General features: G+C 45.2%; 1 protein-coding gene across 5 annotated transcripts in view; it reads left to right on the top strand.

The window, feature by feature from the left end:
* The first annotated feature begins 2,507 nt into the window (after positions 1–2,507).
* Positions 2,508–17,780, top strand: part of LOC122934420 (utrophin-like) — a 616,199-nt gene continuing 600,926 nt past the window's right edge. For all 5 annotated transcript variants that reach the window (XM_044289868.1, XM_044289864.1, XM_044289866.1 and 2 more), the window contains exons 1-2: positions 2,508–2,936; positions 11,600–11,780. In XM_044289868.1, coding sequence (XP_044145803.1) covers positions 11,699–11,780 — 82 coding nt within the window. In that variant the 5' untranslated portion in view covers positions 2,508–2,936; positions 11,600–11,698. The remainder of the gene's footprint in view (positions 2,937–11,599; positions 11,781–17,780) is intronic.

Below are 17,780 nucleotides of genomic sequence, written 5' to 3' on the forward strand. Positions count from 1 at the left end.
ACGGATGTTATACGGATATCATAATTTTTTTGGGTGGATCCGCAATTTGTGGACCGCAAAACACATACGGTCGTGTGCATGTAGCCTATAGAACATGCTGCGTTTTTTCACGCAACGCAGAACTAATGTACACAGATCCATTGAAATGTATAGGTCAGGATTCAGTGCGGGTGCTGTGCGTTCACGTCACACATTGCCCCCGAGCGGAAAACTCGCTTGTGTGAAAGAGGCCTAATGATTGCATATTATAGTAATTTAGGCATCGCTGCATCCCAAAATGGCCCAAATATTAAAATATAAACTTATTTACACCGTACGGTGAATACCGTAGCGGAAAAAACCCCGAAAATTGCTGATTTGTCATTTTGTTCGTTGTTCACCTCCTAAAAAATTTAATAAAAAATAATCAAAAGGTTATGCACACCCCAAAATGTTATTAATGAAAACTACAGATCGCACCACAAAAAGTGAGCCCTCCCACAGCTCCATAGACATAACTATAAAAAAAAGTTAGGGGGTCAAAATATGGCCATAGAAAAAAACTAATTTTTTCCAAAGTTTTTTAAACTGTATTAAAACACAAGAAGAAGAAAAAAATTATATATATATGTATACGGTATCTCTGTACTGATATGGAGAATGAAAGGAACGGGTGAGGCTACTTTCACACTTATGGCAGAGGATTCCGGCAGGCAGTTCCGTCACCGGAACTGCCTGCTGGATCTGGCAGTCTGGATGCAAACAGATGCATTTGTGAGACGGATCCAGATGCGGATCCGTCTCACAAATGCATTGCAATACCGGATCCATCCGTCCAGTTGTCATCTGGAAAAACGGACCCGGTATTTCTTTTTTTCACAGATTTAATTGTCTGCGCATGCACGGACGGAAAGAATGGATCCGTTTTGCCAGAACACTTGGGGCCGGAGAGAAAACTGCAGCATGCTGCGGTATTATCTCCGGCCAAAAAACGTAAGAGGGACTGAACTGAAGACATCCTGAACGGAATGCTGTCCATTCAGAATGCATTAGTCTTATTGCACACGACCGTATGACTTTTTCAGTGTTTTGCGGTCTGTTTTTCATAGAACCGTTGTTCCGTTTCCGTTTCTGTTATGTTTTTTCGTTACGTTTTTCCATATGCCATATACAGTAATTACATAGAAAATATTGGGCTGGGCATAAAATTTTCAATAGATGGTTCCGCCAAAAACGGAATGGATACGGAAGACATACGGATGCATTTCCATATGTGTTCCTTTTTTTTGCGGACCCATTGACTTGAATGGAGCCACGGAACGTGATTTGCGGGCAATAATAGAACATGTTCTATCTTTCAATAGAACGGAAAAACGAAAATACGGAAACGGAATGCATACGGAACACATTCATTTTTTTTTGCGGAACCAATGAATGTTTTTCTTATACGGACCGTATACGGAACACAAAAAACGGCGAAAAAAAAGTTTATGTGCATCAGGCCTTAGGATAAAACTGATCATTTTTTTTCCGGTATTGAGCTCCTGTGACGGAACTCAATACCGGAAAACAAAAATGCTAGTGTGAAAGTAGCCTTAGTTTTGCTTCCCAGGAAACGCTGCAAAAATTTAACCCATTTGGAATTTTTTCCGGCTTCCCACTACATAGCATGCAATATTAAGGGGGTTATCCAACCCCTATAATGACCCCTCCTCGTATACAATATACTTACCTGCTCTCCGGCACCCGCGTCACTCCAGATCCCTGCACAACCGCCGCTGCATCTCCCAGTCGCATGGATCAAAACATCCGGCAACGGGGGGAGCAGCCAATAGCAGGCTACAACGGGAACCAGCCTCCGCAGTGTCACCCGCGATGCAGGGCGGCTGGTTATCTTCGCGGCCTGCTATTGGCGGCTCCCCCGTCGCCGGATGTTTTGGTCTGAGCGACGGGGAGATGCAGCGGTGGCCTGCTGGGATCCTGAGTGATGCGGGTGCCGGGGAGCGGGGTATACGAGGTGCCCGGGCATTGGAGAGGTCATTATAGGGGCTGGATAACCCCTTTATATGGACCCATTAGAAAGTACAACTTGTCCGGCACAAAAACAAGCCCTCATAGGGCTGTGCGAGCAGAAACATAAATGTTATGGATCTGGGAAGTAAAAATGGAGACACAAAAGTGGAAAATCCTCCAGGGCTGAAAAGGGTTAATATAATTCTTCTTTAAGGGTCCAGAACCTCTTGTGCACTGGCAACATGTTTATCTGGGTTATATTTATTCACAGAGTGTAAGCTCTTGTGAGCAGGGCTCTCATTCCTAGTGTTTTAATTTCTGCATGTTTGATCCCTCTGAATGGTAAAGCGCTGCGGAATATGGTGGCGCTATACCAATAAAGGTACAGTAGGGTCATACACGAGTCGTCCAGCAGATGGCGCACGCCGGCCTCCCATCCCACTGTACACACTGAAGGGCCATGTATTCGGAGTGGGCGGGGACGTGACAAGTCTGTGCCACGTTCTCTCGGTTTCGTCGCAGCCGACCGCGCCGCCGTCCTAGTGAACTACGGCGGTGAACCTGGAGTACAAAGTTGGGAGAGTGCCCCGAGCGCACAGGACGGCCGCAGGAGACCCATGCAACTTATATCGGAGGGAAAGATCGGCCACAGAGGGTGATCGCCGGATCCTACGAGCGAGCGCAGGATCGTGTGGATCGCTGGAAATCTTCACCGGCACAGGAAAAGTTAACTCTTTCCTGTAAGCGGACAGCTGCAAGTTTTTTTTCCTGCTGTGCCAAGTAAAAGGGAGGAGCAGCTGTAAAAAGTAAGACTTCTCTCACAGGAAGGAATCCGGGATGTTGTGAGTGGATCCCCCCCACTAGATCGCTGGGATCTCAGTGCCTCTGGGTGCTGTCGCCGATCCTAGGAGGTGACTGCACATTGTGCCGGAGACTCTTCCCAGGTAAGATTACAGTGCTGAATAATTCATGTCAGTGGAGAGTCTGAGTGCTCCCTGCAGCGGGAGGTGAGTGCTCCCTGCACCGGGAGGGGGGTGCTCCCTGCAGCGGGAGGTGGGTGCTCCCTGCAGCGGGAGGTGGGTGCTCCCTGCAGCGGGAGGTGGGTGCTCCCTGCAGCGGGAGGTGGGTGCTCCCTGCACCGGGAGGTGGGTGCTCCCTGCAGCGGGAGGGGGGTGCTCCCTGCACCGGGAGGGGGGTGCTCCCTGCACCGGGAGGGGGGTGCTTCCTGCACCGGGAGGGGGGTTCTCCCTGCACCGGGAGGTGGGTGCTCCCTGCAGCGGGAGGTGGGTGCTCCCTGCAGCGGGAGGTGGGTGCTCCCTGCACCGGGAGGGGGGTGCTCCCTGCACCGGGAGGGGGGTTCTCCCTGCACCGGGAGGTGGGTGCTCCCTGCAGCGGGAGGTGAGTGCTCCCTGCACCGGGACATGATTTACTAGGTGCTCTCTGCAGTCCTTGCTCTGGTAGTTCCTTATTTTGGCAGGAAAGAAGGTCATCCCTCCATGTGTGATCCAGTCATGTGTCTCCTGTGACTGATAGTCCTGTCCAGCAATGTGCCATTCACACAGACCTGTGCCCAGCCATGTTTAGGGGGTAATGGATGGCAGTGGGGAGGAGCAGGAGCCGCCTAACATTACACAACACATGAAGGAAAGTCAGGAGGTTCTGATTGGTGACAGATGAGGCTTGTAAGGATAAAGGTGCGCCATATGGTTACACATTGTTACCTGAGGTAAAAAGTTAAAAACCGATCTGAGAATGACCGAGGTGTCCCAGGCAATGGTGTGGTCCTACAGATGGCACCGCGTCCCTAGTGCTCACCGCTTTATAGAAGGACACCAGTGCTGGTTGGAAGGTTTCACGGTATGCGTAACCATCGGGTGCTGGTCAGCGCTTCCAATATGTGTAACGGTATACGCACTGCTGCGTGTATTACATGCGTAAAGCTTCATTCACAGCGTCAGTGTTCCACATGCATGTGCTGTATGTGTTCTCCACAGACAGCACACGTCCTCATTCCGTGGGTCCGTGGTTTTAGCGCGGCAGCATGCTCAATTTGTCCGTATTCACAGATCCATCACACACCTTATAGTCTACAGGTCAGGTGCCGTCCGTGTTTCACAGCTTGTTAGGTAGAGATGCTTTTAAAATTGTTTTCAGCTGCACAGTGTCCGTGAAACAAGGATGGCACACGAATAGTGTTGAGCGAACTTGTGTTTATAAGTTTGGCGTCTAAAGTTCGGGTTATCGAAGTATCCTGTTATGGATTTCTAAATTCCGTTATGGTCCGTGGTAGCGGAATCCATAACGGGATACTTCGATAACCCGAACTTTAGACGCCAAACTTAAAACACAAGTTCGGTCAACTCTACACACGAACAGTAAAAACGGACACAAATCTTTCATGCACATCTGCAAGGAGGCACCACTGACCACCTTTTTACGGATTTGAGCACGGACATGTGAATGAGGCTTAGTACATGACCAGCAAAGTAGAGGAGCTTTTCGGAATCTCTTTCCATGAAGAGAATGACCTGCGGAGCTTATTTTGAAAACTGCTTTGTGTCAATTGTTTGCACGGATTTTCAGTGCAGGTTTCACCTTTTACAAGGCAAAGGGCGATATCTGGCGCATATAAATACCGCTAAATAAAATGAAAGAAAAACTCTGAAGCAGTGCTTTGTATGTCCTGTATTTTATATTTCCCACAGATAACATCTGGAGCTGGCATATTTACCACAAAAGCAGAAAGAAAAGAGCAAAAGTCTAAAAACCTATGTGTGAATCCACCCTAAGGCCTCGTGCACACCCGTTCATTTCTATCGGTCCGTTAAAAAAAAGGGGACAACCCATGGATGTCAACTGTATGTCCGTTCCACAAATGATAGAACATGTCCTATTTTTGTTTTTCGGACAAGAATAGTCATTTCTGGTGATGGGAGTGAGCACATGGAAGGTGTCTGTATTTAGCGGACAGGGGTCTGGCACCAAACAGCTGCCACTGAGGGGGGGGGGGGGCGCAGAAGGAGAAAGCTCCATCAGCTGTGTAATGGCCGTGTTGGGTTACTGCAGCCCAACTTGATTTGTGGTCACAAGTCGCACTCAACTTTGCCATCGTAGACCACAATGTAAGTCACGTGTGACATGTGACCTGCATGTGACTCTTCTGAGATGTTTTTACAGCCAACAGACAGCTCTAATATAGTCGCCTGACACCCAGTTGGATGAGTGTTTTTGGGCGCACTTTTCTGAGACTTGCCGTCACACATTAACGCGTGTTGTGGTAGCCTAAAATTCTACAAATTTCACAGAAAGTGTGCAACATTTGATAGATTTCTTGCACAACAGAGAAGTCTGACAACAGTGCTGGCTGTAGGCCACCGCTTTCCATAATCCCCTGTCCTCCACGATTGCTGCAGGTTCCAGGCCAAGTAGCCTCGATCCGTCAATAAACTGTATAGCAGAAAGGTTCCAAGAAAGTATAGCAGGAACCTCTCCCTTTCTCCAAGATCCTCCTGGCCAAGTAATCTGAAGCTTTCTACGCTTCAGCTCCCAAAATAAAGCTAGGAGTGGACAGTCAGTATTAATTATAGGCAGCCCCCTGGAATTTCTATATTTAGATCCTTTTCAGATGAAAAGTGAATTTTGAAACTTCTTTTTAAGAAATGTTTTTAGACTTTAGATTTACTAAAAAATAAAAAATCTACTTGGCCCTATAAAACGTACTGTACTAAAGTATAAAACATACTGCAGGCAAATGTTTAGCAATTACCAGTGGTAATTACCGTAAGCAATTACCCATGATAATTAACCAAATCTATTCTTGCCATTTTAATAACCTGCCGTAGGAAATGTAAATCACCAGCCCCAAATGTTAGGGCTTATGCGTCATTCACACGTCAGAGATTCACGGACATGTTCTGTACATGTTCTCCACGGACAGCACACCTACCCATTCAGTCACACATCCGTGTTTTAGCACGGTCCGTGGGTTGTGGTTTTAGTACGGAAGCATTCTCCTCATCATGCCCATTATAGTCTATGGGTCGTGAAAAACACGAATGCCATCCGTTTTTCATGGACCATTAGGAGGAGAGGCTATGAAAATGAATTTACAGCTGTACAGTGTCCGTGAAACATGGATGGCACACGGAGAGCAAACAATCAACATATGGACCTAACATGGATCCTTCACGGACATCTTCACGGATAAATCACTGAGATTTCAGGCATTAGGGTGCATTCACAAGACCGTATGTATTTTGCAGATCCACAAAACGCAGATCCACAAAAAATACGGATGACGTCTGCGTGACGTTTGTGTTGCATCCGTTTTTGTTGTGGACCCATTGTAACAATGCCTATTCTGGTCCGCAAAACGGACAAGAAAAGGACATGTTCTATCTTTTTTGGGGGGCTGCGGAACAGACATACAGATGCGGACTCAAACTAGGGTCTTGTGCATGAGGCCTTATTTAGATATCAGTGAATCGCAGATGTGTGCTTTCCGTGTTCTCCACAGACAGCACATGAACCCATTAATTTTAATGTGTGTATTCACACATCCGTGTTTTACCACAATCCAGGCGTTTGCGGTTACACCACCGAAGCGTTCCTATTTTTGTCCGTGTCTACAGATCCATCATGCCCATTATAGTCAGTTGGTCTGTGAAAAAAAACACAATGGCATCCGTGTTTCGTCCGTGTTTCATGGATCGTTGCTAGGAGAAGCTTTTAAATTCATTTTCAGCTGAGCAATGTCTGTGGAATCCGGATGATGCAAGGACCAAACACGGTTCCTTCACAGATGAACCACTGGCCGTCTTGTCACTGATGTCATCACGGACACGGATGTGTGAATGTGGAAATGATTCACAAACCTGCATTTTTGTAGCAGCGCTTTGGACACATGAGGTGTGTTTTTTTTTGGGTCAGTGGCTTTTTCTCTTATGTCAGAGCTGAACTCGGACATAACCTCATCTTCACTAATTTAGGCCTCTTGCACACGACTGTATGTATTATGCGGTCCGCAAAAAACGGATCTTCAAAAAATGCGGACGACATCCGCGTGCATTCCGTATTTTTCGGAACGGAACTGCTGGCCCGTAATAGAACAGTACTATCCTTGTCCGTAAGGCGGACAATAATAGGACATGTTCTATTTTTTGGCGGAACGGAAATTCGGAAATGGACGCACACAGAGTAACTACCGTTTTTTTTTTTTTTTTTTGCGGACCCATTGAAATAAAAAGTTCAGCATACAGTCCGCAAAAAGAACGGAACGGACAGGGAAAGAAAATACGTTCGTGTACATGAGCCTTTAGCATGTATGGAGCCTTTCTTGCTATGATGCTCCCCCTTGTCCTGCACTGCATCGCGAAGGGCCAGATCTGTTTTGTTTACTTCCTCACTATTCTAGGTGGAGACTTCCGCCTATCAGTGATCCCAGTGATGTCACCGGCAGAAATGGGCGGTCTATAGTGCTGCCCTAGTCTCTAAAACAGCTTAGGGCAACGCAATAAGACCGTCCATTCGTGCCGGTGATATCACCGGGATCACTGCTAGGTGAAAGTTTCTGCCTAACATACCGTCGGGTCCATAACCATTGGGACATCGACACAATTCTAACATTTTTGTCTCTATACACCACCACAATGGAGATACAAACAACAAATCCAGCTCACCCTATGTGTCGTATTCCCAGCGCGCGGATCCAACCAGGTCGGTCTTGTATTGGCAACAAAAAGGAAACTTGATCCATCACTTGTGGAATAGTTGCTCCAACTTTATTGGTGAAAATCAATCATCGCATACAGTGGACCCCTCTGCACACTGGCAACTGTTCAGTTAACGCGTTTCGACCACTTCTCGGTCTTAATCATAACTAACTCTATGTGATTGATTTTCACCAATAAAGTTGAAGCAACTATCCCACAAGTGCTGGGTCAAGTTTCCTTTTTGTTACCACCACAATGGATTTGAAATGAAACAAACAAGATGTGCTTTAACTGCAGACTGTCAGCTTTAATTTTAGGGTATTTACATCCAAATCAGATGAACGGTGTAGGAATTACACCAGTTTGCATATGTGCCTCACGCTTGTTAAGGGACCAAAAGTAATGGGACAATTGGCTTCTCAGCTGTTCCATGGCCAGGTGTGTGTTATTCCGTCATTATCCCAATTACAATGAGCAGATAAAAGGTCCAGAGTTCATTTCAAGTGTGCGATTTGCATTTGGAATCTGTTGCTGTCAACTCTCAAGATGAGATCCAAAGAGCTGTCACTATCAGTGAAGCAAGCCATCATTAGGCTGAAAAAACAAAACAAACCCATCAGAGAGATAGCAAAAACATTAGGTGTGGCCAAAACAACTGTTTGGAACATCCTTAAAAAGAAGGAACGCACTGGTGAGCTCAGCAACACCAAAAGACCCTGAAGACCACGGAAAACAACTGTGGTGGATGACCGAAGAATTCTTTCCCTGGTGAAGAAAACACCCTTCACAACAGTTGGCCAGGTCAAGAACACTCTCCAGGAGGTAGGTGTATGTGTGTCAAAGTCAACAATCAAGAGAAGACTTCACCAGAGTGAATACAGAGGGTTCACCACAAGATGTAAACCATTGGTGAGCCTCAAAAACAGGAAGGCCAGATTAGAGTTTGCCAAACGACATCTAAAAAAGCCTTTACAGTTCTGGAAGAACATCCTATGGACAGATGAGACCAAGACCAACTTGTACCAGAGTGATGGGAAGGGAAGAGAAGAGTATGGGGAAGGAAAGGAACTGCTCATGATCCTAAGCATACCACCTCATCCATGAAGCATAGTGGTGGTAGTGTCATGGCGTGGGCATGTATGGCTGCCAATGGAACTGGTTCTCTTGTATTTATTGATGATGTGACTGCTGACAAAAGCAGCAGGATGAATTCTGAAGTGTTTCAGGCAATATTATCTGCTCATATTCAGCCAAATGCTTCAGAACTCATTGGACGGCGCTTCACAGTGCAGATGGACAATGACCCAAAGCATACTGCAAAAGAAACCAAAGAGTTTTTAACGGGAAAGAAGTGGAATGTTATGCAATGGCCAAGTCAATCACCTGACCTGAATCCGATTGAGCATGCATTTCACTTGCTGAAGACAAAACTGAAGGGAAAATGCCCCAAGAACAAGCAGGAACTGAATACAGTTGCAGTAGAGGCCTGGCAGAGCATCACCAGGGATGAAACCCAGCGTCTGGTGATGTCTATGCGTTCCAGACTTCAGGCTGTAATTGACTGCAAAGGATTTGCAACCAAGTATTAAAAAGTGAAAGTTTGATTTATGATTATTATTCAGTCCCATTACTTTTGGTCCCTTAACAAGTGGGAGGCACATATGCAAACGGTTGTAATTCCTGCACCGTTCACCTGATTTGGATGTAAATACCCTCAAATTAAAGCTGACAGTCTGCAGGTAAAGCACATCTTGTTTGTTTCACTTCAAATCCATTGTGGTGGTGTATAGAGCCAAAAATGTTAGAATTGTGTCCATGTCCCAATATTTATGGATCTGACTCTACCTGTATGTCACCGGTAGTAAAGAAAAAGCCCTTGCCCTGCGCGGTGTAGTGTAAGGCATGGAGGAGCATCGGCGCAAAAAATGTTCCGATGCTGCACTCATACTGGCTAAATGAGTGAAGATGTGGTTATGTCCAGGTTCAGCTCTGAACCAGAACAACCCCTTTAAATCAGAGCATGCTCTAGGTCTGGTGTTTTTTTGCATGGCTTTTTTTTTACCAATGTATTTTTTTTCATCCAGAGAAAGTGATTTTCCCATCTAAAAATATAAGGCTTTAAAAAACTAAACAACCCCCCCACCATTAACCCCTTCTTGACATGGATTCTGGGTCTTTAAAGACAGTGCCTGTTCAAAAGTTGAGCAGATACCGCTGCTATAGGGTGTCTGCTATTTTACGCAGCGGACACAGGCCGGCAGTGTGATCAAGGAGATCCCTGATCACTACAATTTAACTCTTCAGACGCCATGGTCAATTGGTGACCGCAGCACCTGAGCAGTCATTTACCGGGAACAGGCTGGTCTCAGTGACGCCCCTCTTTCTCTTTCCGCGACAAGATTGCAGAAGCCGCTCAGTCTCTATGACAGCCAGAAGCCTGCCATAGTGAAGTTCCTGTGGTCGGACTTGAAGGGGTTGTCCAGCCTTTTTTAAATGAAGGCCAGTTCTCCGGATAGAGATCAGCTGTTCTGTGTAGCTCCGTTGCTGGATGTCAGCACTGGAGCTACAGAGCACCATTGATTTTGTCCACTACAATGAGCGCATAAAAAAGGCTGCAAAACCTCTTTAATCGGAAGACTGAGATTTTCCCATAAACTGTATTGGTAAGCCATTTTAGTCTACAGAAGAAGAGATCTAATGATCTCACGTTCAAGTCCCTTAGTGGAAATAAAATTAAGTTAAAAATCACCCCCCTTTCCCTGTTTTACATATAAAAATAATAAAAGAACTGTTGTGTACGTTGTCATGGAAAAAAAAATTGAATAAAAAGTCATATATAGCCCAAAATAGTATCAATAAAAACTACAGATCGCTTCTCAGGAAGAAACTGCACAGTGAACACCGTAAAAACAAAACCCATGGCGCAATTGCATTTATTTATTTATTTATTTATTTATTTATTGTTTACAGTTTTTGTTTTTTTACAGTTCCAGCCGGTAATAATTTTTACAGCTTCCCAGTACATCATGTGAAATATTATATGGTGCCATTAGGAAGTACAACTTGTCCCGCAGAAAATAAGCCCTCCTAAAGGCTTATTCACACGACCGTATGTATTTTGCGGTCTGCAAAAAACAGACCTGTAAAAAATACGGATAATGTCCGTGTGCATTCTGTATTTTGCAGAACAGAACAGCTGGTTCCTAATCTAACAGTTCTATCCTTGTCCGTAATGCGGACAATAATAGGACATGTTCTATTTTTTGGCGGAACGGAAATACGGACAAACGGAAATGCACACGGATTACCTTCTGTTTTTTTTTTGCTGACCCATTGTAATGAATGGTTCCGCATACGGTCCGCAAAGAAAAAGGGAATGGACACGGAATGAAAATACGTTTGTGTGCATGAGGCCTAAACCTGTGTGAATGGGAAAGTATATCTATGGCTTTTGGAAGGCAGGGAGTAAAAACCAAAATGCAGAACTGGAAAAAGGCTGCGGCGGCAAGAGGTTAACACATGCGCTAAAAACTCCACAAAATGCCTGATAAAAAAGCTACAAAAACCGCAGTGATTTTTCAAAATTGGCTAATACTGTGTTAATTTTCACCTATACGTCCATTTAGCAGGGTATATGGATACACAAAGGGGTCATTTGTCAAACTGGTGTAAAGTAGAACTGGCTTAGTTGCCGATAGCAACCTATCAGATTCCACCTTTCATGTTTGACAGCTCCTTTGACAAATTAAAGGTAGAATCTGGTTGCCATGGGCAACTAAGCCAGTTCTACTTTACACCAGTTTGTTAAATTACCCCAAAAATGTACTGATCTGTGTGACTGTGAAAAACCACAAGTGTATAGCTTCCCATAGCTCATACAGATCCATCTCTTTCAGGTTCCACCCCCTGGTCAGCCACTCCGCTCAGTTACATGCCCACTGATATCTTTCTGTAAAGTACGAGAAAGTTTAAAGAAAGTCCCTGGAATCTGAAAAATGGCCAATGTCGGGGCACAGATGGACAGATCTGATGGAGAACAGAACAATGAGTTCAGCGATATCATCAAGTGCCGATCTGGTAGGTTGTGATTCCTGCTACGTGTTATCTCTGCTTTCAACTTCTTATTAATTACTGAGATCCAGTGTAAGTGATGCGGCCGCTGCCTCATTGTCTCCTCCTTTACAGTAGGCACTTAACCAACAGCTGGATGTTTTATTACTATTCTACTATAGTAAGAATCTATTTGATCTTTTCTTAAAGGGAACTTGACACCACGAAATGCAGCTCCATCTGCAGGCAACAGGTTATAGAGCAGGAGGAGATGAGCAGATTGATATGTATTTTTTTGGGGAAATATTCAGCAAAACTTGTGTTTTATACGTTAATTTCTGCTAGGTGTTGGGGCCCCTTCTTATTCTGCTATGGGGCCCTATGAATTATAGTTACTCCCCTGATTTCTGTAATCCCTGGTTCAGAGGAATAGGGCAGATACATTTCTGCAACAAATCTGCTACGAGCAAACGTATCCTTATGTCCAGTCTAGGCAATCCGCAGTTAGGCCTCTTTCACACTTGCGTTGTCCGGATCCGGCGTGTACTCCACTTGCCGGAATTACACGCCGGATCCGGAAAAACGCAAGTGTACTGAAAGCATTTGAAGACGGATCCGTCTTCAAAATTCTTTCAGTGTTACTGTGGCAGCTAGGATGCTATTAAAGTCTTGGTTGCCATAGTAGTAGTGGGGAGCGGTGTACTTACAGTCCGCGCGGCTCCCGGGGCGCTCCAGAGTGACGTAAGAGCGCCCCATGCGCATGGATGACGTGCCATGCGATCACGTCATTCATGCGCGTGGGGTGCCCTGACGTCACTCCGGAGCGCCCCGTTAGCCGCACGGACGGTAAGTATACTGCTCCCCCGCTACACTTTACCATGGCTGCCAGGACTTTAGCGTCCCGGCAGCCATGGTAACCATTCAGAAAAAGCTAAACGTCGGATCCGGCAATGCGCCGAAACGACGTTTAGCTTAAGGCCGGATCCGGATCAATGCCTTTCAATGGGCATTAATTCCGGATCCAGCCTTGCGGCAAGTCTTCAGGATTTTTGGCCGGAGCAAAAAGCGCAGCATGCTGCGGTATTTTCTCCGGCCAAAAAACGTTCCGTTCCGGAACTGAAGACATCCTGATGCATCCTGAACGGATTTCACTCCATTCAGAATGCATTAGGAATTTAGGATAAAACTGATCAGGATTCTTCTGGCATAGAGCCCCGACGACGGAACTCTATGCCGGAACAGAACAATGCAGGTGTGAAAGAGCCCTAAACAATTGGGCAGATTTAGGGTACTGTCACACTAGCGTTATTCTTTTCCGGCACAGAGTTCTGTCCTAGGGGCTGTATACCGGAAAAGAACTGATCAGTTTTATCCTAATGCATTCTGAATGGAGAGTAATCCGTTCAGGATGTCTTCAGTTCAGTCTTTTTACCATTTGAGGATGGAGATGATACTGCAGCATGCTGCGGTTTTATCTCCGTCCAAAATTCCGGAACACTTGCCAGAATGCCGGATCCGGCATTAATTTACATTGAGATGTATTAGTGCCAGATCTGGCATTAAAAATACTGCAATACCGGATCCATCCTTCCGGTCTTCGCATGCTCAGACTGCAAAAAATGTGAAAAAAATTGTATGACAAACGGACAGACGGATCCGTTCTTGCAAAGCATTTGTGAGACGGTGGTTCCACATACGGACCTGTTAAAAAACAGAACGGAAATAATGGAAAGAAAAAAAATAAGTTTGTGTGCATGAGCCCTTATTCCAATCCTTATGTCTGTGTAGTCTCCAGTCCTGGCTTTGGCTCACAATCGCTGACTGTGTGAGAGTGACCAAAGATATCAATAGGTTTTCAGCTTCTGGATGGAAACCAGGATGTTTCATGCAGAGCCAAACAAGATACTGAAAATGTTGTGAAATTTAAACACAAAAGTCACATTTTTAAATAATGTTGCAAGAACCAGGTTGTACAAAGTAACATCTGAGTGCGGTTGTAGACATAGATAATAGATTTGGTGCAGCTCACACCACTCTGGTCTCCTTTCCTCCATTTGTAATAGTAGTAGTAAATGTGTTGCACCCATAACAGCCCATGAGTAGTGGAGGGAGGCTGTCCTAGGAAAGGCATGGACTCCTAAGGGCTCATGCACTTGACCGTTGCCTGTTTTGCAGTCCACAAATTGCGTGTGCATTACGCGTACTGCGGAACGGAACATCCGGCCTATAATAGAACAGTCCTATCCTTGTCCGTAATGTGGACAATAATATAATGTTCTATATTTTTGTGGATGAAACGGGACGGACAGATTGATGCGGACTGTTCATTCCTGATAACTGTGTGACAGTGTGGGGAAAGCATCAGAAACAACTGGTCACAGTGTAACCATGGCGTCAGTACATGCGTCTCCGTGTTTTACCTCAAGAAGTGTAATAAAGCAGTTAAAGAGGTTTTCCAGCTTGATATGGTTTACAATAATGCTGGATTCGGAAAGCACGACCTGGCAGGCAATTATTGGGACTGTTCATTCCCGATAACTGCCTGCTCATCAGTGGAGGTGAGAAGTCCATTTACATGCAGCAATCACTTACAGTGTATGTAATTCCAGCTTAACAGATAGAGGCCCACACCTACTTTTTAAACTTCCCCTTCCTAGGGTCACATGGGCCCTACTGACTGTCATGTGACTGTGGCAGCCAGCTTCCGCCCAGTGGTCACCTGCAGTACATACTGACATCAGCTTTGCAGTTGTATTGGCTGTGGTGTTCAGTGTGTCCCTTTAAAATACCTGATATTATGCATTTCTGATCTTATCGACTTTTGTCGACGGATCAGGTATGCTACATGTAAACACATGGGCCTGCTCCTCATGTAGGGACCACCGTGGTTTTCCACTGTTACATTTGGCTTCTTCAACCGTCCATTAGTAGGAACCCTAATGTCTGTACACAGGCGCGTTGCTATAGGGAGAGCAGAGGTCACAGTCACACTTGGGTCCTGGTGCCTGAGAGGACCCTGCTACATTTGAAGACACCATTATTATAAATGACACATGGTAAGTGGGGGGACCGCTGGTCCAGATTTTGTCATAGGGTCCGTGAGCTTCAACGTACATTTCTACCTATATGCTGTGCGCTGTGAACTCCGGCAGTCTGCTCCAGAGGGGGAACATGGAGGATACCACTGTGTACCGCCCGATCCCTATTCACTATAATGGGATCCGACGGGGAACCAACCGCTTTCTGACACACATACCTGCTTTTGGTTGGACAAAAATTGCTGTACGTAGTATGCCGGATACAGTCACCAGAAGAGAGCGCAAATTGGCGCACAAGATGATGGAGAAGATAGAAGTCTGTAGGAGCAGACTAAACAGAGTTTGTTTGTAGTCTGTTACCGTGGAGACACATACGTCTGCATAGAAGCTGTATACACAACACAGTATGATATTTTCTATCATTTTTGTAAAAATGTTCTTGCTTTATAGTGCAGTCATCTCACTTAACAACCTTTACATTTCGTTGCCTTTCAGTAACCGCGTTTCTTAGCCTTGATGTACATTTTCTTAATCTGAAGCCAAAAATATCAGCTAGTTTGTTGCCTTTGGGTTTAATCACGGCAGCCTGTCAGCGAGTCCTCCCAAAAGCTCAACTCCCCTTTCAGCTATTGGCCTTTTATACGCCACTAAAATAATTTGAAATTAACAGGGGGCCTTTAACTATCCGCTCGGAGTCAATCTATTTCCCTTTAATGTGGACGTCTCTTTTTCCTTTTATAATGCTAATTTTAAAGTTGCGTCTTTATAGCGATAAATTGGTAGTAATCCAATTTACTGGTATAAAGTATCGTAGTTGCCCGGCTTTCAGTTCTTACGCTCTTAGGAAAGTGATTAAGGATGAAATGCTTTCGATGGGTTTGGTCGGGGGGTTTCAGTACAAAAAGTCACTGGTTGGAAAGTTGTGGAGGATCCTTTTTTGTACGGTGAAATTAGTTGACAGAAAACGGACATTATGGTCTAGGTGCCTTTTATGGTTTAGTGGCCAGTTCAAGTAAAGCAAGCCGGTCATGCACATGAGATAAATGAGCATTAGGACTGTACACTAGGCCGAGCATGCATGTGCACGCCGCTGCCAGACACCTCTTATACCAGCTTATGAATCCAGCATGCCCGACTCTTCTGTCCCCCGGCCTTGGCCACTGGAGACAGGAGACCCCATACATATCAGATGGTGAGCCAATCCCGTCAAACTTGGCCGGTACAGTCATGTGACCCAGGTGTAGGAAGAGGCCGCAATGCTCACCGGAGCGTTATGGCCTCTTCAAACAGCTGATCAGCGGGGGTGCTGGGAATCAGACCCCACTAATCAGAGGGTATGTCCGGAGGAAAGGCCATCAGTATTGTAGTCCCAGAAGACTCATGTAATCATATTTAGTGGTCAGATATCTCAGTTGACTTGTACGGTATCTATCAGAATAGGACTTTACAGAATAAGTAAATTGTTTATTTGTGCACACCTAATATAACAGTTTGGCCTCTTTCACACGACCTTATGGCTTTTTTAGTGTTTTTCGGGCCGTTTTTTCCGGATCCGTTTTTTTGTTTCCGTTGTTTCGGTTCCGTTTTTCCGTATGGCATATACAGTATACATTAATTACATAGAAAAAATTGGGCTGGGCATAACATTTTCAATAGATGGTTCAGAAAAGAACGGATACGGAAGACATACGGATGCATTTCCGTATGTGTTCTGTTTTTTTTGCGGACCCATTGACTTGAATGGAGCCACGAAACGTGATTGGCGGGCAATAATAGGACATGTTCTATCTTTTAACGGAACGGAAACGGAATGCATACAGAACACATTCCGTTTTTTTTTTTTGCGGAACCATTGAAATGAATGGTTCTGTATACGGAACAGAAAAAACGGTCGTGGGAAAGAGGCCTTTATTTCATCTTTATCAGGATGTATAAACCAATCCCCCCACAATAACCGTTTAAGTCCTGTCCGCCTATTATAAGACATTACACAAGACCCCGGGTACCATGCTCAGGAGGGAGTGATCCCTGTCATATATTAGGAAACCTACTGAACGGAAAGAATTTGGAGCAGTAAATTACTAACATTTACTGCTTGGGTTGTTAACCCTTTAAGACCCGCTATGTTTGTTGGGGCTCATGCACACTGGCTCAGTGCTCGTATTGCGGACCGTAAACGGCTGGCCCGCAATATATAGGCAGTGGCCATGTGCACCCAGTACTGCGGATGCGGACCCATTGACTTGAACGGGTCCACAATCTGACCGAATATAAGAATTCACCTTTTTTTTTTTTTTTTTTTTTTTTTTTGGAGCAGAGGCACGGATCAGCAGCTCATCAAAGCACTGCGAAGCGTTTCCGTGGGCTTTCGCGTCCGTGCGTCCGCACTGCAAAAGATAGAACATGTTCTTTCTGTGGCTGTTTGTTGCTGATCGCGTACCCATTCCAGTGCATCGCGGACCACTATTTGCATTCTTATTATTTTTCATGTTGGCTATATAGCACCCACATATTTCACAGAGATATACACAGATTGTGACCACTTACATTAGTCTCTGTCCACATTGTGACCACGTACATCAGTCCCTGTCCACATTGTGACCACGTACATCAGTCCCTGTCCACATTGTGACCACGTACATCAGTCCCTGTCCACATTGTGACCACGTACATCAGTCCCTGTCCACATTGTGACCACGTACATCAGTCCCTGTCCACATAGTGGCGCACTATGTATTTTTTCTATTGCACAAAAGACACACCAGTTCCATGGGAAGCTAGGGGCCTGCGTGGGATTTTCAGTTGATGTTGCTCACTCTATTATAGTGACTACTTGCATTCCCTATGCAATAACAATTGTGGAGCATCTATTCTTATGACTCCATGTTGTGGTGTTACTCTGTTATTCCTAATAGAAGTTTATGAAGGAATTGCCAACTTAAAGGGGGTTATCCCACAATTAATTTAAAAAAAATGGCTTCTTAGGGGG

Source organism: Bufo gargarizans, chromosome 4 (assembly GCF_014858855.1).
Source record: "Bufo gargarizans isolate SCDJY-AF-19 chromosome 4, ASM1485885v1, whole genome shotgun sequence".
NCBI lineage: Eukaryota > Metazoa > Chordata > Amphibia > Anura > Bufonidae > Bufo > Bufo gargarizans.